The sequence below is a fragment of the Miscanthus floridulus genome, chromosome 2 (genome assembly GCF_019320115.1).
Source record: "Miscanthus floridulus cultivar M001 chromosome 2, ASM1932011v1, whole genome shotgun sequence".
NCBI classification, from domain to species: domain Eukaryota; kingdom Viridiplantae; phylum Streptophyta; class Magnoliopsida; order Poales; family Poaceae; genus Miscanthus; species Miscanthus floridulus.
In genome coordinates, this window is record NC_089581.1 from 46,530,402 (window position 1) to 46,554,672 (window position 24,271).

The window sequence follows — 24,271 nt, forward strand, 5'->3', positions numbered from 1 at the left end:
ATCATCACCATCTCTTGAGTGTCACCATTGCTCCACACTTGGATTGTACCAACCTAACTCATATCATAACTCATGACAAATGTTAGTACTTAGATTTCATCAATTATCCAAAACTAAACTATGGCTTTCACCATAATTGGACAACAGAAACTGTGGCTTTAGATTAATTATAGAAAAGCTTAGATCTAAAGCTACAACAAAAACTTTGTACTAAAACATACCATATCATACATTTACTGTAGATCTACTTATGTGGAACCCAACAAAAATTTCGTGCTCATTAGATCATGTATGACCGAGTTATAGATTTAATTTCACTTAAAAACTATTTAACAACTATAAACCTAGGTAAATCTATAACTCAATCATACTTGATCCAATGAGCATGAAATTTTTACTACAAGTCAAGCATGCAATGATTAGCCCACCATAACCACAACTAGATCAGAGAAACCGCAACTATGAATTAATTACAGAAAAATATAGATCTAAAGTTACAGCTAAAACTTTGTGCAAAAGCATAGTATATCATATGTTTACTATGTAGATCTACTCATGTGGAGTCCAACACAATTGAATTTTCAATTTTGTGATTTTTCTATGATTTACTATGATTTTCAAAGATTCAGCTAAAATAAACATAAAAAGAAAAAAAGAGAGAAAAACCATCAAGGGAAACAGTCATGGAGGTCAAGTGGCCGGTTTTGAGAGATGAGGGAGGAACTATTTCTAGTTTTAGAGTTGAGGTAGAAAAAGCTGACTTTCATGATAGTTTTTTTTAGCAACACTTTCACGATAGTTGAGGGAGGCAAAATGGATTTTTTCCAATATCATATCACTGGAAATTTTAGAAGGGCCGAATGACCAACTTTGTTAACTAAGAAGCTAGACCCGATCCATTCTCTATAGATATTGTATTCACAATGGGATCATATTTTAGAGCATGTGACTTGTTGATAGTTTTTTTTTGCCAATGAATACTAAAATTTTAAATTACATCTCACCAATGAGTTGTCATTTGGTGTCGAGGATTGTTGTTGGAGCCATTAATACAAGCCGCTTGAAACACTCGCCTTTTTTGTTAATTAAGAAGCTAGACCCGGTCCATTCTCAACCCGGTCCATTCTCTATGGATATTGTATTCACAATGGGATCATATTTTAGAGCATGTGACTTGTTGATAGTTTTTTTGCCATTGAATAATAAAATTTTAAATTATATCTCGCCAATGAGTTGTCATTTGGTGTCGAGGATTGTTGTTGGAGCCATTAATACAAGCCGCTTGAAACAGCCGCCTTTTTCCTCGGCTTGGCCACCGAGGACCACGTACGACATCCACTACTACAGAAGTTAACTGTAGAGGCGACTCTAGAGCCTCTGTAGGGGCGGCTGCGCCAGCCGCTCTTTCCAGGATGTTCCTACAGAGGATGCCTCTGTAGGGGCGGTTTCCTGACCACTCCTGCAGTGCCCTCTGTAGGGGCGGCTGGTATTTTGAGTCGCCCCTACAGTGTCCTCTATAGAGGTGGCTGGTAATATCAGCCGCCCTGTAGTGGACTTCTGTAAGGACGGCTGTATCACCAGCCGCCCCTGCTGTGTGTATTTGTAAGAGCGGTTCAATCAAGAACCGCCCCTACAGTGGATTTTCCAGCAAAAAAATAATTCAAATTCAAATTTAACCACATATATATAATTCAAATTCGAATCTGACCACCACAAATATACATATATACATCCACAAACACAAGACCATTATTTAGAACATCATCACAAGTCATAATTCACAAAAGTCCATCATTACAACATAGTCTATTATAAAGTCCATCATTATAAGATAGTCCATTAAGAAATCCACAAGTCCACATGCAAAACAAAGTCCAAACCATTCCAAAGTCTGATCCAAACCATACCACAAGTCCACATTGTCATCAACGACCTAGGGCTAGCCTATCAGTCTCATGAAGGTGTTGGTATAGAGGATTACTACCTAAGTCAAAAAGAAGATGATGGTAAGTGCCTTTATGGTACATAATCTAGTCCATTATGAAGTTGCAAAGGTCGCCGGCCATCTCTAAGAGCTCGTCATCCTTGTATGGGTTCCTTCTCGTGTCTTTATCTTTCTCCAACTACAAGAGAACAAGTTTAAGTTTACTATATCACAACATATGCGAACTTTTCATACTAGGAGCGAAGATGTTTAAACTTACCAGATTGGGGTTTCTGTTGTAGTCACCGATGGTACTCATCATAATACATGTGTAGTATCCACAATGTAGACTCCCAGTCTTCTGCTTGAAACACTGTGTGTTTTGCATATGGAGATGTTAAGTAATGCTATTGACAGACACGTAATATATGGAGTACCAAAGTAAATGACATTTACCGCACATAGAGTTTTGACATACAACTTTTCCTTCCTATTTGGATGATGCCTCCCCTTATGTTCCTGGACATAGTGCCTGAATGCTCAGTTCTAATGGTATTAGCAAATGCAACTTGTTAGTATCCCATATTGAACCTTACAAGTATGTATACAAACATAGTAGCTAAAATGAGGATTGTCGATATATATACGTCTTGACAATCGCTATGAAGTCTTTGTATGTCTCGACTGGGAAATCCGTTGAATCAAAGACCCATGCCATGCTATGTGAGAGCCAGACGCATATGCAAATCCAGTGATCGCTGCATGAATTTAGTCACAGAAGGAACACATAAGCTCTTTTGCATCGAACAAAGTATATTAAACAAAGCTAAGTATACAGTCGAACTTACTTGAAGTGGTATGGTATCCATATAGTATCGTGTTGTTGGAGATTTTTAAAACATAGGACAATGCATGCCGCAACCTTGAGGGACTCTTCCAATATTTTCTTGTTCCTGGTGTCCTCTTTCTCCTTAAGTGTCTTTCCAGCTCCTAGTTCTTTGCAATCTAGTTTCCACTCTTTAGGGTAATTAAAATTTGTTGATGCTATAGGTGAAGGGTCTATATACCCGTGTTTCAGAGCTGGCCTCTTTCTCACAAAGTCCGCTTGCATTCTACAAATCACGGCACGGGTTAGTTACAACAAAATCAAAAGATTACATTCATATCATATCGAGAGGACAAGGACTTACAGGCAACACATGCGAATTAGATTCATTTCCATTCGTCCGAGGTGGAAGCATGCCTGGATATCCTTAAACTCAACAGCAATTTGCCCATCTGGGGCTCCAAATGTGCCGGCAGGGATCCATGCTTGTAAGATTTCTAGTTCTGTTATCTGAGCACGCAAGTACCAATCGTGGAACTTTCTTATTCCACGTGGCAAGCACTGTATGACTCGGTTTGGTAGGAAGTTCTTGCCTTTTTCATATTTATCTGGGCAATCATTTGACCATTTGAGGTTATCAATAGCTGGATACTAGTTAAACCCTTTGTGCAATTTGCTAGTGGTGCCCTCCTCAGAAGCTGGTGCTCTAAATTCTTTTACTTGGTTCTTAGTCTTGAACTGGTCATGGGCCATCCACTTGTGCACCGACGAGACGTCATTAATGCCCACATACGATGGCCTTATCTTGATTGAGATTTTGTTTTGAGCTTCCCATTCGGTCACGTCCTTGTCAACTTGTGCATCACCTGCTCCAGGGGCCACTTGTTCTTCACGTATCGGCTGTTCACAAGGCAATTGCTGTTCATGAGACACTTGTTGTTCATGTATCGGCTGTGCTTGTTGAGAAGGATGTTGCATCTCATCATGCCTTTGCTCGGTACGAGCTGGAAGGACGTGGCATGTCATCATGCCCATGCTCGGTACGAGGTGGAGAAGGATGTGGCATGTCATCATGCCCTTGCTCGGTACGAGGTGGAGAAGTCTCTAATGTGTGGTGGTCATGGTCATGGGCCGGTGAGTATACCTCCCCGTCCTTGATGGGTCGCTCCAGAGGATGAACTTCAGTCAGAGTTGGCGAAGACTCGGTCAATACAATGTCCCGTCTGTAGTCCTGCGGGATGTCCCTATTGTGCCACGTGCCGCCCGGAGGATGTGCCACGTCCGTTACCACCTCAATGATCACATTTTGCCTACCCATCGGAACCACCAATTTGCAACTGGTTGGCGCCCGTATGCGACCCGTCGAGGATGGGGACATTGTATTGACCGAGTCTTCGCCAACTCCGACTGAAGTTCATCCTCTAAAGCGACCCGTCGAGGACGGGGAGGTATACTCACCGGCCCATGACCATGACCACCACACGCTAGAGACTTCTCCACCTCGTACCGAGCAAGGGCATGATGACATGCCACATCCTTCTCCACCTCGTACCGAGCATGGGCATGATGACATGCCGCGTCCTTCTCCAGCTCGTATCGAGCAAAGGCATGATGAGATGCAACATCCTTCTCAACAAGCGCAGCCGATACATGAACAACAAGTGTCTCATGAACAGCAATTGCCTCGTGAACAGCCGATACGTGAAGAACAAGTGGCCCCTGGAGCAGGTGATGCACAAGTTGACAAGAACGTGCCCAAATGGGAAGCTCGAAACAAAATCCCAATCAAGATAAGGTCATCATATGTGGGCATTAATGACGTCTCGTCGGTGCACAAGTGGATGGCCCATGACCAGTTCAAGCCTAAGAACCAAGTAAAAGAATTTAGAGCGCCAGCTTCTGAGGAGGGCACCACTAGCAAATTGCACAAAGGGTTTAACTAGTATCCAGCTATTGATAACCTCAAATGGTCAAATGATTGCCCAGATAAATATGAAAAAGACAAGAACTTTCTACCAAACCGAGTCATACAGTGCTTGCCACGTGGAATGAGAAAGTTCCACGATTGGTACTTGCGTGCTCAGATAACAGAACTAGAAATCTTACAAGCATGGATCCCTGCCGGCACATTTGGAGCCTCAGGTGGACAAATTGCTGTTGAGTTTAAGGATATCCAGGCATGCTTCCACCTCGGACGAATGGAAATGAATCTAATTCGCATGTGTTGCCTGTAAGTCCTTGTCCTCTCGATATGATATGAATGTAATCTTTTGATTTTGTTGTAACTAACCCGTGCCGTGATTTGTAAAATGCAAGCGGACTTTGTGAGAAAGAGGCCAGCTCTGAAACACGGGTATATAGACCCTTCACCTATAGCATCAACAAATTTTAATTACCCTAAAGAGTGGAAACTAGATTGCAAAGAACTATGAGCTGGAAAGACACTTAAGGAGAAAGAGGACATCAGGAACAAGAAAATATTAGAAAAGTCACTTAAGGTTGCGACATACATTGCCCTATGTTTTAAAAATCTCCAACAACACAATACTATATGGATATCATACCACTTCAAGTAAGTTCGACTATATACTTAGCTTTGTTCAATATACTTTGTTCGATGCAAAAGAGCTTATGTGTTCCTTCTATGACTAAATTCATGCACCGATCACTGGATTTACACAGGCGTCTGGCTCTCACATAGCATGGCATGGGTCTTTGATTCAGCGGATTTCCCAGTCGAAACATACAGACTTCATAGCGATTGTCAAGACGTATACATATCGGCAATCCTCATTTTAGCTACTATGTTTGTATACATACTTGTAAGGTTCAATATGGGATACTAACAAGTTGCATTTGCTAAAACCATTAGAACTGAGCATTTAGGCACTATGTCCAGGAACATAAGGGGAGGCATCATCCAAATAGGAAGGAAAAGTTGTATGTCAAAACTCTATGTGCGGTAAGTGTCATTTACTTTGGTACTCCATATATTACGTGTCTGTCAATAGCATTACTTAACATCTCCATATGCAAAACACACAGTGTTTCAAGCAGAAGACTGAAAGTCTACATTGTGGATACTACACATGTATTATGATGAGTACCATCGGTGACTACAACAGAAACCCCAATCTGGTAAGTTTAAACATCTTCGCTCCTAGTATGAAAAGTTCGCATATGTTGTGATATAGTAAACTTAAACTTGTTCTCTTGTAGTTGGAAAAAGATAAAGACACGAGAAGGAACCCATATAAGGACGACGAGCTACAGGAGCAGTCAGTAAACCGCCCCTACAGAGGCACCATCTGTAGGAACACCCTGGGAAGGACGGCTGGCGCAGTCGCCCCTACAGTTAACTTCTGTAGTTGTGAAGGCAACATACTTCACAGGCAAAAGGCACAGCGACGCAGAAGGGTACTTCACAGGCAAAAGGCACAGCGACGCAGAAGGGAAGCCGCACCAAGTTCGGAGATCTCATCGGTCTTCACAACATCAGTAAAGGTGCCAGCTTTGATCTGACTCGAAGCTACGGGCGGGTGAGCAATCTGTGAAGTGCATATAGAAACGTCAGCGCATATAGTGTTGGTAGAACTGTGTTGGCAGGAGGACGAAGGCACAGTCTTGGGTATACCTCGAAGTAGGTAAAAGGGCTCCTCAGAAGATACGCTGCAGGAGGAGTTTGTAGGTGACGCAGGGCGACGGTATCTTGCACGCTCCAGTTCCTGGTTGGCTGCATGGTAGGTCGAAATTTGTTTATTGAATCCTTCGTGTGCCAAAGTTTTAGTTTGACAAGGATGTTACCTCTGTGCTGGAACTCGTAAGCTTCCTGAAGCACCTCCTTGTCATAACCCAGTTCTTCAGCTGAACCATGAATTTTGTTCAGCTGAATCAGATAAGAACATCTCACTGTGCAACAAAATCCAGCGGACTAAGGTATGCGGTGAAAATGTAATGTACCGAATGATCATCACCTGTGTCATAGGAAGCGATGGAACGTGCTGGACTGGAGGAAGCTGGATTGGCAGCATAACCGCCCACTGGGGCAGGATTGGCAGGATACTCCTCCATCTAAAACTCAGGCGCTTCGAAGAAAGGGTATGCTGTCAATGCCACAGGAAAGGTGACGTTGCAAACTCCATGTACATCTGGATACTGGACCCCGACTTCCCCAGAATTTGGGATATACCTTGTGTTAAGTGCGTATCCATCAACACGGCATGCACCCCTAGCCTCACTGAACTTATAGGCCTGGATGCTGCAGTGGCTTGAAAGTAGGGGTACTAAGACACTCGGATTGAATGTATGAGGTGGAAAGCCATTGATGTCTATAGCCACTTCGGTCTCCCATTTGGTGATCTTGCCCCCATAGCGGTTCGACCATCGGAGAAGGAGCATGTCGAAGCTGTCACCATACAGGATTTCGGAGGATGCAACAAGGTCTCGCTTGCCGGGTGTGGCAAACTTAATCACAAAATCGGAGCGGAAGCGTGTGATGGCTGTAGGTGAGGCTTCGGAACCAAACGTGTCTTGGATGGCAAGGCGGATGTCATTGGCGCTAGGGTTAGCAGTGTGTGGGTTAAGGTCAGTGGCAATGACTGCGTTGGTAAGCTGTGTCGCTGCCGCCTCTATCTCATTGCTCAGCTCGACAGTGGAGAGTCCAGCACGGGCCTACAGTTTTGGAGGAAAAGTAAAGCGTGTGTAAGCTCATACTAAACTTTGATACAACACGATATCGAATGTATATTTTGATTCAAAAAGATGTATTTTTTCCTCTGAAACAAGGCCTAATAGATAGCTAAAACAGGTAGTAATCCAGAGCGTAAGCATGTGTTCAATTGAAAAAATGTCTTTTTTTCGAAAGGAAATCTGGTGAGGAGCTAACGCAGTAAAATGCGTCAGAGAAGTATTTCTAAGAAAAAAAGAAATGGCTCCGAGAAGCCTGTAGGCGTACCATTTCTGCACCAGGGCCAAGCAGAGGCTACAATGGTTCGAAGCGTAGGAGTCGAATCTGCAGACGCATGTAGATAAGTGCGTCACAACGTGATGAACCAGAATGTTTCTAAGCGCGATGGAGGAGGAAGGCAGCGCTGTATAGGCGTGGTAAGTGACCTGTGGGGGATGACGGGGAAGCAGATCCAGCCGATGGCCGTAGAGGGTGTTGCAGGGAGCTGGCGTAGGCACGGCACGACAGCGGCGAAGCTCCGGTGCCCGGGTAGATTTGGGTAAAGGTCGACCACCGCTTCTGGAGAGTGGAGCTCCGGTGCGCTGGCACCTCCTGGCGTCGCGCGGAGAAGCAAGAGATGAGTAGAAATTGACGAAAAGCGAAGAAGGGGAAAGATTGGGGACTCACCCGGCGTAGTCGGCAGTAGCAGGATGGAGGCGGAAGCGGCGGAGACAAGACGTGTGTCTTTTGTTTGTCCACGGTAGGGATCGATCTGGGGAGATGGGAGTTGGACGCGGTGCGGTGTTAGGCGCTGTCTTCGTGAGTCGCTGATCTGCGGGCCCGTTTTCGTGTCCACTCTAAGAATCGCTGGAACCTGCATATTTCAGAGATTAGAACAGGAGAAAATAGCAGTAAGCATGGGGTCAAGTGTGGAGCAGACACAGCAAGGCGCCAAGGACTTGGTACCTTTGGTAGCCTGGCCTCGTCGTTGCTGGACGCCTCGGAGGGGACGGCGGCCATGGAGTTCTCCGTGAGCGTCTTGCATGGGATGGCAGCCATGGAGTCCAAGCTGAGAGCTGAGAAGAGAAGAAGGCAGCTATGGCTGTGGGGAGGGCAGCGCAGGAAAGAGGGATAAGTATGGATGAAAACGGTCGGGAACGGTCGAAAAAATGTCTTAACCATTCCCGCTCCTGTATTTTTTGGCTGAGAACGGGAACGGGAACGGAAAGGCCGGACGGGGAAACGAATCCGGTATTACGGGATATCGGGAACGGAATATTTCGAACGAAAACGTGTCGATTACGATCGGGAAGCGGTAACACAAAACGGAAACATCGATATATGTAACCACTTGAAACAGTGAGCTCGATGCAACAATAGCCACCATGTATAATCCATATGCAAACAATAGCATGTCAGAGTCAATTCACAAACTCTTGATGGTTTGTCTAGTCAGTTATTCTGAATAGATCTTACATTCAGCAATGAACTACCGTATCACCATTTACCAAACATAAATACAGTACTACCATATATCAGGGTCTGGGTTAGAAACATTTTGACTTCAAAACAATCATTCTGCTACGTTTTGCCTCATTTCAGATATGAATTACCATGTCTATTTACTGATTCCACATAATCATCAACTTCAACAAACTGATGAATTGCAAAATCAGAACGAGAAACAGAACTTTGTGAACATAAGTATGCAACGAGCTCTGATTTCTGAAGATCTTCTCGATGAAAATGAACATACCATAAGCACCGGGTTGATGTTGGGGACGACGCCACCGTGCGCGATGGTGACGCCGGCCAGTAGCTTCCCGAGCTCCTCGTCGTTGCGGATGGCCAGGAGCACGTGGCGCGGGATGATGCGCGTCTTCTTGTTGTCCCTAGCCACGTTCCCGGCCAGCTCCAGCACCTCAGCGGCGAGGTACTCCAGCACGGCGGCGAGGTAGACGGGGGCGCCGGTGCCCACGCGCTGCGCGTACCGGCCCTTCTTGAGGTACCGCCCGATCCGGCCGACGGGGAACTGCAGCCCAGCCTTGACGGACCGCGACACTGACTTCTTCCTGGGGCCACCCGCCTTGCGCCCGGCCGCCCCCTTCTTCGCCTTGCTGCCGGCTCCGCTGGCGTCCATGGCTGCTCGCTGCTGCTGCGATTTGGGGGCCCTGGGCGCGAGAACTTGAGTTGTGGGAATTGCGACGCCGTCGCGGGGAACTGGAAGCGACGCCGACGCGAGTAGCGAGGCGTGAGGCGCCGCCGCCGATGTTAATTTCGGGTAATTCCCGCGGGAGTTTTCCCGACCAGGGATCCGCTAATTCGGTCGGAAAATCACTCTAACCGATTTCGATCCCGGATTCGTTGAATTTTTCCGGATTTCTTCCCGAATCCGTTTTTTCCCGAGAAAATGATATCCGGTCGGGAATTCCGGTGTTCGGTGTCGGTCGGTACGGGAATTTCCCGTTCCCGCTTTCACCCCTAGGGATAAGCTTTACGCGAGTGCCTGGATGTTTCATGGCGTCCTGGCCCGCGAGGAGGAGCCGCTGTCGACCAGGGATTGGCTCGTGCGCCTGGGTGACAACGGACGTGGCTTATCCCATCGGATGGGTGCGATGGCAGGTATCCAGTCGGCTCCGTTTGGCTTACCCATATTCGGTTTCATTGGCTTCTTTTTTTAGTCAAAACAGTATTTTCAGTCAGTTTTAGTCAAAATTCTGGGTCGCTATGAATACAGGCTCATTCGAGCAGAAATCCTACAGGAGCTGAACTCGACGAATTTAACGTGAACGACGCCAAAGCTGTGTGAGTTCACGCCAAAGCGATCTGATCGAGTGACGGTGTTCAGGTCAAAGTGATGGTGTTTAGGCCAACGCGAACGAAGTTCAGGCCAAAGCGACGGCGTCCAGCAAATTTAAATCGAAGCACAACAGATGTAGAAACAAAACAACAGATAGTGATGTAGTGACATCGAGGATAATAACTTAGCCGTCGAATCGAAGGTTCATCAGTACTATCAGCGTACCAAACAATGGGGTCCATAAGTTTCCCAGCGCACACAGCGCTCGTCTGTTCGAACCAGGCATGGCTGCTGTGTTGTCGTCGCTGCTGGGCAACATCAAAGCAGGAAGGCACATGAGAGGTTTTGATCAACCTAAGAAGTTCTTCATGCCTCATGGCCAGTACACAGCTTATGCCGGCTTCGGCTTCATCTATTTTGCGCAAATCGAGGCACTGTAGCATGAAGCCGTTTTGTAAGCCGGAGTTAAAATGAACTATAAGCCGGGAAAAACCAGTTTTTCTGGCTTCACCGGTGAAGCCGTTTTGGATGAGCCATGCCAAAGGGGACTTAAATCTACACTACCATGAGTCACTGTCGGCCACAGAAGATGCAATGCCACCAAAAGCAGGCAGAAGTCTTCTCTGGAGGGCAGAAGGCAGCGAGCCCATCCAATCAAAAGACATGGACCAGCACGTGTGAACTGTATTTGAGATTGAAAGATAAGCGATTAGACATACAAATAATTTGATGCTAACTGCAAAGGTTACATTGGGCTATGTAAATTTTCTACAACATGTCAAAAGATTGCCTATTATTAACCGAGACTTAGTGAAAGCAGAGAATCATAGCTAGACCATACATCTGGGTGTAAATTTTCTATGGATTAAGTCTACTTTTGGCCACTAGACTCTCATGTCGGTCTAATTTTTACCCCCAAGTACAAAACCGTCTGATCTGGGCACCGAAACTTTGAAACCCGTTCAGTTGAAGCCCCTCGGCGCGTTTGAGGCGGTATGCGCTGAGATGTTCCCAGTTTTGAGTGGCCACGCTGGCATCGACGAACACGTAGGATCAGCTCTATCGAGGCACTCAGCTCTGTCTCTCCCTCTCAGTTCCTCTCCCCCGAACCCTAGACGCCACCGCCGCCTCCATCGCCGCCGCTGCCGCCTCCATTGCCGTAGCCGCTACCGCATCCTCTCCTCCGGTGCCTCCGCATCCACAGTCTCCCCTTTGCCTGGGAGTCCTCCGTCACCGCCTTCGCAGTCGTATATGGCAACCTCAAGCGGATCTAGCCAAAGTTTGGGGACCTAAGAGTCACGATGGCGTCGCCATGGCGATTCCCATAGCGATTCGTCCTCACCCATCCCCTATCATGAAGGACCACTGGAGTATACCCTAGCTGTGCTATGCAAATGCGGTGCAAAAGCTGCTAGGTTCATATCTTGGAGTGATTTGAACCTAGGATTGCGGTATCTGAAGTGTGCACGGGCTCGTGTAAGTTGTTCTCTCCGTGATTCATAGTCTATAGATGCATCAGTGATTGAGTGTCTCTGATTTGTTGGTTATTGGTTTTGTTTCATAGGATGGTGGTTGCGACTTTTATAATTGGGTGGATCCGCCAAACAGTAGCTTCAAGAAGCAACTTCTGCTTGATTTGCGAGATGCAGTGAAGTACTAGAAGTGTGCAACTGGAGTAGCTGAACAGAGTTTGGAATATGCAAGAATGGAGATTGCAAGACTCTTGGAAGGTGCAACAAGGGAGAATCAAAGACTGCAGCTTCAGCTGGAAGGCGCTGTTAGGTACAATGAAGACAGATGGGTCATGTTTGTTGCAGCCAGGAGAGATGTGGCCATTATGCAAGCTGAATTGCAGTTGGGAGCTGAATCTAGGGTTGAGTTAGAGGTGAGGATAGGGACATTGGAGAAGGAGAGGAAGTTCTTGTTTGGTGCTCTATTTGTTTGTGTAGGATTAGTGGCTGCTTCCGGGATGCCTTGGATCATGTAAGTCAATGTGGTGTTAGCCTTGGTGTAGTTGTAGTTGTAGTTAGTAGGATCCATGTTGGTACTAAAAACCTGTTCAGGTTGTATTATGGGTTGTGTATCAGCTTAATGCATGAGCATAATGCTCAGGACCATGTATGAGTATTAGGTTAATGCTCATGTCCTAATGTTTTAGTGAAATGTGGTTGCATGAATCCTTTTATTTGTGTAACCAGTGAGCTTTGTCAAATTTTTGATGGCGTTTGCACAAAGAGATGACTAAAGTTCAATACAACAGTCCCAGATATGATTGCAATAGTTGCCAATGCTTCTTTGCAATTCTTGTAGTTCAATGTGTGTTGTTGTATTCAAACTTCTGAGTCTAGACCTGAGTAACCAAGAAACTTCAAAATATATAGTTCAGTGTGTGTTGTTGCATTCTGTTGTCAAATTGACCATGTTGTAAGCACCAGCAAGCTGCAGACTTAATCTTAGTGCTTTCTCCTGCTCTTTATTTAGAGCACACACTTCTTTCATTTCAGTATGGATCCTTTCAGTATTGATCCATTTTCTGCTAAAACTCCATAGCCAACTGAATCATACAATGGTTTCCGTGCAGCTCAACTTTAGTAACCAGTGAGCTTTGACACACATGAAGTAAGGTAGAAGGATAGATCCAAGTTCATTACAGTAGTTCATTACAATAGTTCCAGATAACATAGATAAGACAGATCTAAGTTCATTACAATAGTTCCACCTAGCCTAGATAAAACATATCCAAGTTCATTACAATAGTTCCAGATAGCATAGATAAGACACAGACATAGACATGGGCTCAAGGATTTGGGCCTGTCAGCAGTAAGGTAGAAGGAGTGGCTCTCTTGTGATCAGATGCACTTGGTCTTCCTTCCTCTGGATAAATCTGCTTGGCTGGTCCTATAGCTAACACAACAACCTTAGAGGTAGAAGCACCTGAAACTTGGAGGCTTACTTTACTATGATTTCTAGACATCCCTGGTATAGTGGCCTCTAGGGTGACCTTAGCCCGAGCCCCTTCCTTCAGCGTTGTCTTCACTCTTGCTGATGTCTTCATAGCTTTTTGTCGATCCTGCAAGACAAAGGAAGTATATAACTAAGACAAAGAAAATATATTACTATTAAGGATGACCACATGGAATAAGCAGTTAAACTTACATTGCAGTGTCTTTTGCTACTAGCAGCAGTAGATGAAGGGCATGACTTCCTTTTTTTATGAGCCTCCTCTACCAGATTGTGAAGCACCATCACCTCCTCTAACAGACTGTGAAGCACCACCACTTGCATTACCAGACTGTGAAGCACCACCACTTGCATTACCAGACTGTGAAGCACCACCACTTGCATTACCAGAACCTGTCCTCCTGCTACAAGTTGTCCTATTGTGTCCAATCTCTTTACATACTCTGCACCTTATATTTGTTCCTTTCTTGGATAGCTTACCCTGAGGTGGTTTCTTCTTCTCCCCATCTTGTCTTTTCCTCTCATTCTTTGGTCTTTCAGGCATCCTTACATACTAGGGGGCAATGGCTTTTCTCTATTTGATACTGGCCAGAAGGCCTTGCCTTCCACTGGTTGCAGGCAGTGTGCATATGTCTTGTTGTACTCCTCAACAGAATAACACTTGGCTATGAATTCTTCTAAAGGCCTAGATGCATAGTAGATGCAGGAAATAGCATGAGGCAGGGCAAACCTGACAACTGCCAGAACCTACAGGAGCAAGTTCTCTCATCCAAATTACAGTGAATCTGTGATCCCAGTAGGTTACTTCATAGCAATTGTTGCCATTGCTGATAGCATGGCAGAACCCACTAGCTGTGGCATATGTCATCAGCTTCTTGTAGGTGTTTGGACAGATGAGACTTGTCCACCTTTCTGCCTTGTTCCTGTTCTCATGGATTCTTGTAATAACTTGGCGCCTTATACCTTCAAGTAGGGTTGAAAGCGGTTGAACTCGGTCGGGATAACCCCAATACTGTTTTCACTTTTACATTTCAATACGAAAACAAAATCGAATTCGGGAAGGTCGGAAACGAACACGAAAACGAACTAACGGGATATCGAAAATGAACTAATTCAATCGGGAACATGTCGAACACGGTCGGAATACGAAAAGCAAAACAGAAACACCAGCCCGTAGAACCTAGTTGAGCATGACAACATGCCAACAGTCCGGTACCGACACAACCACACATGGTCATGCACAATTCACTTGTACACATACATTGATACACAAATCACCAATTCACCATGACAATTGATAAATAGGCAACAGGTCTAAATATTTAGAGACATTTGGGCTAGCCAACAGGTTATATTTCAGCAGCACTTCCCATGTCTTCTAGTTCCTCGGTTTCCTCTTCATTCCCCTCATTGATTTCTTCCTGCTGCAAGTTGGCAAGTTGCCATTGTGAAGAAAAGCAGTATAACAGTTAGTAAGGATCAATGAAAGGACTAACAACCAGTAAAGATATGCATAATCTAAAATGACCAAATGAAAATATACCTCAAGCTTAAGCTTATTAGCCATTGCAGTAGACAATGCCTCCACTTCAAGATCACTCACAATTGATCCAACATATTTAGAATCTGAATACAAAAATAAAGATATGAAATCAGTCCATTTTTCAAGTGCAAATATAAGTTTGTAACTAAAAAGTATGTACAGAAGTACAGATCATCACCTTTTCTTGCTGCAGCTACCCAATCTTTGGTGCAAATCAATGCCTCTACAATCTCAGGGTCAAGGCGATTACGGTAGGGATCAACAACACGACCAGCAGCACTAAAAGCAGACTCAGATGCAACAGTCGATACTTGTATGGCCATCACATCACGAACAATATGTGTAATGATAGGATAGTCTTCCCTCTTGTTCTTCAACCAAGCTAAGATGTCAAACTCACCAACAATTTTCTGAAGAGGTTCGGCCATGTACTTCTCCAACTCATTTGACTCAACCATACCAGGTTCACTTGCAGAATATAAGAAGTTTTCAAGGTCTTCATCTACATCGCCCATTATTATATATGTTGCATTACTAGGTCCAGTTCTGCTACTTTTCTTCTTTGATGTTGCATTAGCCGAACTAGCATAAAACTGATACAACTTCTTTATCACACTAACAAACTCATCAAGTTTAACTTGATACTCATCACCATAGAACTTCCTCATGTAGTATTCAATAAGCTTTTTCTTATATCTAGGATCAAGAAAACAAGCTACAGCAAGAGCAATGTTGGACTGCTGCCAATATTTCTCAAACTTTTCATTCATTGCAATTGCCATTGCACTAATTGTGGCATCATCACTAAAGCACCATTCATCAAGCATGAGTTTTATATCACAGAAACCTTTGTAAAACAAATTTGCAGTAGGATATGAAGTACCGGACAGAATTTCAGTGAGGTCATAAAATTTCTTCAAGCATTGATAAAGTGTAAATGCCTTGTCCCATTCAAAAGGTGAGGGAGACATTTTGTCATACCTACGACGATTTGCAGACTTTAGCCTCACAAAAGCATGCTTGTAGTACAAAGCATCTCTCAGCATGAGATAGGTAGAATTCCACCTAGTCGACACATCCATTGAGATACCCCTCTTTGTGTCCAATCCAGATTCAGTGGCACACTTCAAAAGCATTTCCCATTGTAATGGAGATCCTTTCACAGCTAACACAAGTGATTTGATTTTGGTAATTGTTGCTGAAATTGCTTTCAACCCATCTCTAGCAACCAAATTGAGGATATGACAGGCACATCTAACATGAAAAAAGATCCCATCACAAACTAGAGAGCCATTATCATTATCTTTCAGATCTGAAATTATATCATGAACAGCCACTTCGTTGGAACTAGCATTATCTAAAGTCAAGGCAAACAATCTCTTCTCAATGTACCAATTAACCATAACTTCAGTAAATGTTTCTGACAGCTTTGCACCGGTATGCCTTCCTTTCACATTGAAAAAACCAATAATTCTCTTCTGCATACGCCACTCATCATCTACCCAATGAATTGTGACACACATGTATCCTTTGTTTTGGCATGAGGTCCACATATCCATGGTTGCACTAAAGCGGCACTGCATAGTTTTCAAGTACGCATACAAAACTTCCTTCTCTTCCAAATATTTATCCATTATTTCTTTCCTAACAGTGATACATGACTTAATCGGAAAATTAGGACAGAGAGACTTTATGAAATCAACAAGATACTCATGCTCAACTATGTTGAAAGGATATTCATGCATAGTTATTGCCAAATTTAATTTCTGCAAACTAACTTCTTGGTCATATTTGTAGGGCTGAACATGAGTAATTTCAGTACCAGGGTCCTTACCAACTTTGAGCTGTTGCTGTCCTTTTACAATACTGTGTTGCGACTTCAAATGGTTCTTAAACCCAGTTGTCCCATGGTTTCCTTCAGCTCTATACCTTTGCTTGCACTTTGGGAAGTTACAGTATCCCCACAACTGCTCATACTTCTGTCCATTCACCTCTACAACCTCAACTTTCTTTGTAAAGTACTTCCAGACTACTGATGTGCACCTCTTCCTCCTCTTGCCAGTCAGTTGAGCTTGCTCTTGGTCTTCATCATCCTCTTCATCTTCCTCTAGGTCATCACCCTGTATCTGGACATCTGGATTTGTAATTGGAGTTGCAGCTTCATCACCCTGTATCTGGACATCTGGATTTGTAATTGGAGTTGCGCTGCTGCCACTGGTGCCCACATTTGTAATGCTAGTTTCACTTGGTGTTGAAGAACCCCTTGCAGATGGTGGTGCTGGAGTTCGACTAGAACTAGGACTAGCACTAGGTTTTTGAGATGCAAGCCTTTTACTTGTAGATCCTGATAAGAAAAAAGGAAAACATTGCTAAATCATCAAGCTGCCATATTGCGGTTAACAACTACCAGAATTCTGGTTAAATATTTTTCATTGAAAACTCTGAAACTTAGAAAGTAAAAAAATAACACATATATCATATATGAACCACAAGGGCATTGGTAAACATAAGATTCTTGAAATAAAAAATGGAACAGCTATGCATTAGCAGGAATCTGATCTATTAAGAACCATGTATTCCATCAGCCCACGAAGAATGCTATAAATGTATATAAAGAACAAAAGCAGCACACATTCGAGATCGAGAAGGATGGGGCCAAGAACCTCAAGGACAGCGTCAAGGTACTCGAGGATGATGGCTAGGTAGACTTTTGAGAGATCAGGTCGAGATCGAGAAGGATTAGGGGCCAAGAACCTCAAGGACAGCACCAAAGTCTATCAAAGAAGCATCTAAAGATGTTCCTGTATCAGATCGTCGGATTTCAAAGCGTTCCAGGAGGACAAGCTCTAGGAATTCAAACAGTTTGAAAGTCTCTGGTTCCACATCTGTCTATCAGTTGAAACTCATGCTACGGGAATCTTTAGGGGTATGCTATAGATGCTGAATCTACAAGCCAGCTCAGATACTTGTTTAGTGGTACTTGCTATCAAGAGTATTTTTCCTGGGGATGTTCTTTGGGTTAGAGACTCTGAAATCTTTGAGAACCGTGACATAGCAGGTGCAGTAGCAAATATGATGTGCCAGATCATTTCTGAAAGACCAACGATGTTTTTGATGGTTCTAAGTGTTTTTCGTTTATGTGTTTCAGATGAGATTTTAGAGCAGAATGGTGATATACTGCAGGTTGAGGAAGGCTTTAGAGGGACTCTTGACATCAAGTGTTTCAGCACAGCTTTGTCAGGGTATAACATTTAGTAAATGAGTTTCTTCCGTCAGATATATGGTTGCATACTTGTTGACGTAAGCTAGTTAAGGTCTCTAGAAGGTGATACCGACTGCCTTGGTTCTTTTTTTGGTTACATATCATAGTTTTCTCAATAGAAATAGAAATTACTAGATTCATGTTGAGGTAAGCTAGTTAAGGTCTCTAGAATTTGCTAGCTATGAATTCCTCAGTACCTGGACAAGGAAGAAGCGGTGGCGTGCCTGACGGCGGCTCCATAAGCTTGCGTACACTCTTCGTCTTGGTCCTGCCGCCTCTCGATCCAGAAGGAGTTTCTCCAGTGGGCGCCATTGTCTTCGACGTTGCCGTCAACTTCTCTGGAGTCTGCAGGCGGGGTCGCCACCTCGCGTTGCGGGGAGCCGGCCAGCTGGGGGCGGGGGCGGGGTCGCGTCGAGGGGGGGAGGCGGCCAGCCAGGCCAGGCGGAGGCGGGCAGGGGCGGGGGCGGGGGCGTGTCTCGTGTCGAGCCGTCGAGGGGGAGGGGGCAGCCGCTGGGTAACAAGTAAACCCTATCTTTGTTGGGCTAGGCCGCTGGCTGCTCCAGTCGCTGGCTGCTCGAGTTGGGCTGGGTAAGAAGTAAATTCAGAATGTCCGCTTTGCGTATACGGGATATCCTGAAATAAAAACAGGATATGCGAAAACGATCGGGATAGGGCCCAAACCGATTTCGTCCCGATTTTGAATTTCGTGTTCCGTTTTCCGTACCGATTCCGTTTTTGTCCGAAAATACGAATACGATCGGGTTAAATGTAGAAATTGGAGCGGAACGGAATGGGATATATCCCGACCATTTTCAACCATACCTTCAAGCATACTTATGATTGGAAGAAACCTTGCTTTCAGAATCCAGTGGTTGAAGCACTCACACATGTTATTGTCCACAGAATCACAGAATGACCCAATTTTGAACCATGCTCTACTCCAATGCTCAGGATCAGTTCTCAAAATAGCATCAGCCATGTGGTGTCTCTGCCCTTAGCTTGTCCATGTTGTAGTTGAATAGATTCATTGATGAAGACTTTGCACATCTTCAAAAAAGCTTCTAATACTTCTTGTTAGTGAACTTCTTCCTCCGGTTAGCATAGATATGCCTGGCACACATCCTATGCTCTACCTTAGGTGCCCACTTGTTTACAACATTGATGAGCCTCTTTTGTTGGTCAGAAATGAATACCCAGCCATCACCATTACCAAACTGCAGGTCAGTGCTCAGTAAAGATAAGAAAAAATTCTAGGACTCCTTGGTCTCCCTCTCTACAACTGCCCAAGCTATTGGGTACATTTGATTGTTGGCATCTCTACCTAGTGCACAAAGCAGTTCTCCATTGGTTAATCCCTTAAAAAACAACCATCCAGTCCAATAACCTTCTTGCAACCAGCAAGGAACCCCTTCTTGCATGCATCAAAGCAGACATAAAACCTCATGAATATGGGTTCAAGTTCTTCAGTGTCAAGCTTCACTACTATTGTACTCCTAGGATTGCTTCTCAGCAGTTCAAGCTGGTAGTCAAACACCAGAGCATACTCCCCCTTGGTTGCATCATACATCCTTTACATCACAATTGATTTGGCTCTCTTAATCTTTGAAATACTGACATCTGTAAATATGCCCTCCTGAATTGTTTCTCTCATACTCTCAACTGACCACTGTGGGTTAGCCAATATCAACTTCTCATATTTATTTGCTATTCTCCTTGATGTCACTAAAGAGTTGTCTCTCCTTGATGGGCATGTGTGCACATCTTTACATGTGGCTATAAGCTAACTACTTGCCCTTGATGTCTTTGACAGATGCAAAACCCAAGGGCACTTTGGCCATGAACAAACTGCTCTACACCTTGTGCTCTCATTCTTCACAAACTTAATCACCTTCCTTTCTGCAAGCCCATACTTGATGACAGCCTCCCTGAATGTTGACTTATCACTAAAAGCTATCCCAACAGTGAATACTGGCACTGGAGCATTGGCATCAAACTTGGGGAATTTCTTCTCCTTTCTAACCAACTCTCCATCAGATGTTTCATCATATGAATTATCCTCTTCATCAGTATCCATAGCATGGGAATCACAGCCATCCTCTTCATTACCACATTCCACACTGACTTCATGCCTTTCCTTGTCAACCACCAACATGCCTCCAGCTTTTAATTTCTTCTTTAACTCCTTTAGCTCAGCTCTAATCTGGATTACCTCCGCCTCCTCTCCATTGCTCTCATCATCACCAAGCAAGTAATCCTGGTCACTGGAATCATCCATATATGAACTGTGTTCCTTCTGTACAGGAGCCTCTTCATGAACAGACACTTCTTCTTGCATAACTAACTTCTGTACAGGAGCCTCTTTCTCTCTAACCCAATGCAAATACTTAGTAGCACCTGCTAAGTCCTTCTTCACTTGTTCTGGTGATGACATGTTCATTATAGCCAAATCCTCAATCACCACATTGTCTTCATGAGGTGTTTCCATCCTAGTGCTTTCACTGTCTGCTCTTTCACTCTCCATTTGAGCATCTTCCTCCCAGTCACTACACTGGTCCTCCCCATCCTCTTCCTCCTCAGTCTCCATGCCATCAGCTTTCACTTCAATAAGCTCAACAAATACATCTACAACCCCTCCATCAGTAACACATTCAGACATGTCCAAACAAGCCTTGTCATCTACCAAAACTCTAAGCCCATTCAGTAAATCCTTGCCAGGGAACAACCAATGGAGAAGAACAGGCTCTGAAGCATTGTAATGGTCTTTAAGATGTCCAATTACTTCAGGCAAAGATATTTTGTCACGCTCGATGAATGACATCCCCTCATTTCCACCTAGATAATGAAGCTTCTTCCCATCATTGAAAAACTCGCCACCAAAGTGAAATCGAACACAAACAAATTCTAAAGGGTCCATTCCTACAACAGATAGTAGAGTCTTAGGACTACGGATCCGAGGTAACTAACCTAAGAGTACTTCCATCCCTACATCCAGAAATGCAGAAGGATTCAATCGTACTTACCGTGTTTGTTTCAATCCTCCAAGCCCATACGACTGCGAAGGCGGCGGCGGAGGACTCCCAGGCGGAGGGGAGACTGCGGACGCGGAGGCACCGGAGGAGAGGATGCGGTAGCGGCTACGACGATGGAGGTGGCGGCGACGTCTAGGGTTCGGGGGAGAGGAACTGAGAGGGAGAGACAGAGCTGAGCGCCCCGGCTCGTGTTTTGACCCGCGCCGTGATCCTACGTGTCCGTCGACGCAAGCGTGGCCACTCAAAACCGGGAACATCTCAGCGCATACCGCCTCAAACGCGCCGAGGGGCTTCAACTGAACAGGTTTCAAAGTTCCGGTGCCCAGATCAGACGGTTTTGTACTTGGAGGTAAAAATTAGGCCGACATGAGAGTTCAGGGGCCAAAAGTGGACTTCATTCATTTTCTATCTATTCCATTTGAAGCATACCAAAAGCATAGAATGAAACAGTCGATCAGTCACACAAATAGACGGGGCGATCAGGCTGAGAACGTGGAGCAGTACCTTATCTAGCCGCTATCCTGAGTGGAAGAACGACCCTGACAGGACTGTTTCCTCTCAAGAGGGAGAGTCTTGTCAGTGACACCACTACAGCGAGGGAAACAAGAGTTGGTTCCACATAGCAGGAGGAATTTCCAAGTAGGAACGAACAGCATTCACAGTAAGGAATAGGAGGAAGGTCACATACTCTTCTCCCGGAATGCTTAAACCGGTGCTGTCCAGCGCCTCTGAAGCAAGTTGTTTTTCCTGGAAATTTACTATCGTTAGCTGTGGCCACCAGCAGAGAAAGAAGACACAGGTAAGAAGCAGTGTGCATTGATGGTATAGGACTCACTAATACCTGATCAGTACCATCGGTTCCCTCGAAAAGCCTCTTCCTAGCTGAAGGATGCGTGCTCTTTTCTGATGCCACACTGCACAAAAACAATAGATGACCATCACTGCAAGAAAGAATGCTGTCCTTTTTCTTTTTACAGAGAGAACAGCTAGATGCAGTACCCTTTGCGGCGATTCTTGAGCAGAGGTGTGTTAAGAGCGTCAAGAGACGGAGGAGCCGTCTACAGCGAAGGCAAAGAGAGGATTTAAGTGGAGACCAGGAGTAGTGATACAAGAACGCAGCAAAGTAGGAGTGACAAAGTCTACTTACATTTTCACCAAGCTGTGGAGGGAGGTCACTATCTGCCGCCGAAGAAGGTGACAGCGGTTCTGTGTCTTCGTCATCCTTTTCAGAGGCAGCACCATTAGATTCAGCAGCACCTGTCCTCATGCTCAACAACCTGTGGAACAGCAGCATGCTGACCATACGATGTCACCACAGAAGCAACATTGTAGGTTTTCTGGGGGTCTGTAGTAGCTCTGTTGAGTCAGCGTCACTGCAAAAGTGAACCTAAGACTGACTCCAACGAAGAGGACCCAAATACGATACCCATATCGTATTATAGGTTATGTACAGTAAAAAAAAGTAACGAACCCAAATATTTTCTCTCCAACAGACAGACCCAAATCCACGCCCACCCACCGCGCGCCCCTCCCTTCTCACCGTAGTGAGCCCGACGCCCCTCCCTTGTCTCCGGCGGGTGGCAGGCCCGGCGCGCGCGGCCCAGCGAGCGCGCGGCGCGGCTCCCTCCCTCCCTCGCCGCGAGCACGGCGCCCCCAGCCCGGCGCCCCTGTCTCCCTCGTCGCGGCCCCTTCCTCTGTCTCCGGCGGGCGGCAGGCCCGGCACGCGCAGCGCCGCGGCTAGCGTGGTGCGCGGCCCCAGGAGCGCGGGCGGGGGAGCGGGTCCAGATTCGGCGGCGGGGGAGCGGGTCCAGATCCAGCAAGGCAGCCAAGGCCGGCGGCTCCTCTCCCCACCGGCGGCGCGCATCCTCCTGCGGCGGCGGACATGGCGACGGTGCTGCAGCGCGCCTCCCTCATCTCGCGCGTGCGAGCGGGCAAGGCACCCGGCCATGGTGGCCCTCCCCAGATCTGGGGCGGCCGTGGGGGCGCGGCGCGGATCTGGGACGGCGATGTGGAGCCCCCCTCGATGCTGACCGCGGCGAGGCGGAGTTGCTGCGCGGCCGGTCGTCCCCTTCCTCGTGGTGCTCGTGGTGGTGGGCCTGGCGGAGACCCAAAGAGACAGAGGGAGGGCGCTTTTTTGCCAACCGCGTCGCGTCCGACCCAAAATGGGTGGTGTGTTTGGGTACTCCGTTGGAGCTCGTTTTTTGCTGTCAAAATACTGTGCGCGACGCATTTTTTGCGATGGGTAGCGTTATTGGAGACAATCTAAGAGAAACTAGCTTTGTTACATCTGTTGGATATGCATTAGAATTTGGAGACGTCCTCAGAACTTGTTGGACTGGCTTGCCAATCATGCGCCTCGCGACATCTCCAAAGCAGATCATCTCAGCCTCATCGGTGCCATCTAGGGCCACGAAGCAAATTTTGTACCTGTCGGCAGTGAGCAGATGATAGTTAGAACTATAGAAACAACAGATGAGCGGTCAGGCTATAATGCTTGTAGCTTAGTGATCAGCACAAAAAATGATCAAATTTGTGGGATCAGTGCATACTTGAACTTGAAGGATGTGTTGGAGCAGGGGTTGCATCTATATCCAGCACCATCTGGCACACAGGACTTGCTGCACCTGGTGCAGGATGGGAATTCCTCCTGCTATGTGGAACGCACCCGCGCCGGGATGTCGGATAATAAGACCGGGCGCCAGCCGAATATGCCTCGCGCACGCCACGGCATCCCCGGGCTCCGGCGTCGGATATGCGGATTCCGGGCGCGGGGCGCGGCTGGCAGCACGCATTCGGCGAGGCAAGCCGCAAGCGGACGGAGCCGCGAGACGCGCGCGCGCGCCAGGCGCCACATGGCAAAAGCTAGTACGGAGTAGGTCTGGACGCAGCATCATTTGGTCGTATGTATCCTCGCCATGGTTAATCCAAGCACAAGCACTAGACGTAATGACGTATAGATAGAGGAATGGGGATTGTTTCTGTTTGGTTGCATACAACCGCACTACAAGTAACACTCAGGGGGGTCGCAGCTCGCGGTGCAGAGACTATTGGTTAGTACTTGCTCGCTAGCAGTCCCTACGTAGGAGTAGGAGTAGATGACTACAGTAGTGTCGGGGTGTCCTTTCTGTGGTGGCCCTGACGCGACGGCGCGTCGGGACGCCCCGGATCAACAGATCAGATCGGGTCCAGCCGGCTTTCCTTTGGATCGCGGGGGCGCTTGCTTCATGTGCCGCACGCGCGGGCACGCCACAGGCTCCTGC

At 46.0% G+C, this 24,271-nt stretch overlaps 2 protein-coding genes and 1 pseudogene across 5 annotated transcripts; 1 reads left to right on the forward strand and 2 right to left on the reverse strand.

Moving 5' to 3' along the window:
• Positions 1-4,924: 4,924 nt before the first annotated feature.
• On the reverse strand, positions 4,925-8,523 carry LOC136538680 (uncharacterized). Of its 4 annotated transcripts, none has more exons than XM_066530641.1 (9): positions 8,383-8,513; positions 8,104-8,290; positions 7,863-8,028; positions 7,705-7,761; positions 6,940-7,421; positions 6,725-6,835; positions 6,555-6,614; positions 6,385-6,483; positions 4,925-6,298 (listed from the first exon to the last, which is right to left on the reverse strand). In XM_066530641.1, the coding sequence occupies exons 1-5, from the start codon at positions 8,473-8,475 to the stop codon at positions 7,391-7,393; spliced, it is 534 nt and encodes a 177-aa protein (XP_066386738.1). In that variant the 5' UTR covers positions 8,476-8,513; the 3' UTR covers positions 4,925-6,298; positions 6,385-6,483; positions 6,555-6,614; positions 6,725-6,835; positions 6,940-7,390. The 4 variants fall into 4 exon arrangements, with proteins under 4 accessions (XP_066386738.1, XP_066386737.1, XP_066386739.1 ...); XM_066530640.1 differs by having other exon boundaries at positions 6,725-6,853; XM_066530642.1 differs by having other exon boundaries at positions 6,725-7,421; positions 8,104-8,283; positions 8,383-8,523.
• Positions 8,524-9,009: 486 nt separating this feature from the next.
• Positions 9,010-9,672, reverse strand: LOC136536475 (probable histone H2A.5). The gene is made up of 2 exons (XM_066528757.1): positions 9,173-9,672; positions 9,010-9,072 (listed from the first exon to the last, which is right to left on the reverse strand). Exons 1-2 carry the CDS (start codon positions 9,554-9,556, stop codon positions 9,010-9,012), a joined length of 447 nt encoding a protein of 148 aa, XP_066384854.1. The 5' UTR covers positions 9,557-9,672.
• A 1,795-nt stretch (positions 9,673-11,467) lies between these two features.
• On the forward strand, positions 11,468-12,203 carry LOC136536476 (uncharacterized; annotated as a pseudogene).
• Positions 12,204-24,271: the final 12,068 nt, after the last annotated feature.

Excerpts from the sequence above, each read along its gene's own strand:
- LOC136538680 (XM_066530641.1), bottom strand. The coding sequence starts at position 8,475 with ATGGCTGCCATCCCATGCAAGACGCTCACGGAGAACTCCATGGCCGCC. Across the intron at positions 8,029-8,103 it reads GCTACTGCCGACTACGCCGG|GAGGTGCCAGCGCACCGGAG; the intron begins GTGAGTCCCCAA and ends GCGCGACGCCAG. Across the intron at positions 7,762-7,862 it reads TTCCCCGTCATCCCCCACAG|ATTCGACTCCTACGCTTCGA; the intron begins GTCACTTACCAC and ends ATGCGTCTGCAG.
- LOC136536475 (XM_066528757.1), bottom strand. The coding sequence starts at position 9,556 with ATGGACGCCAGCGGAGCCGGCAGCAAGGCGAAGAAGGGGGCGGCCGGG. Across the intron at positions 9,073-9,172 it reads ACATCAACCCGGTGCTTATG|TTTGTTGAAGTTGATGATTA; the intron begins GTATGTTCATTT and ends GCAATTCATCAG.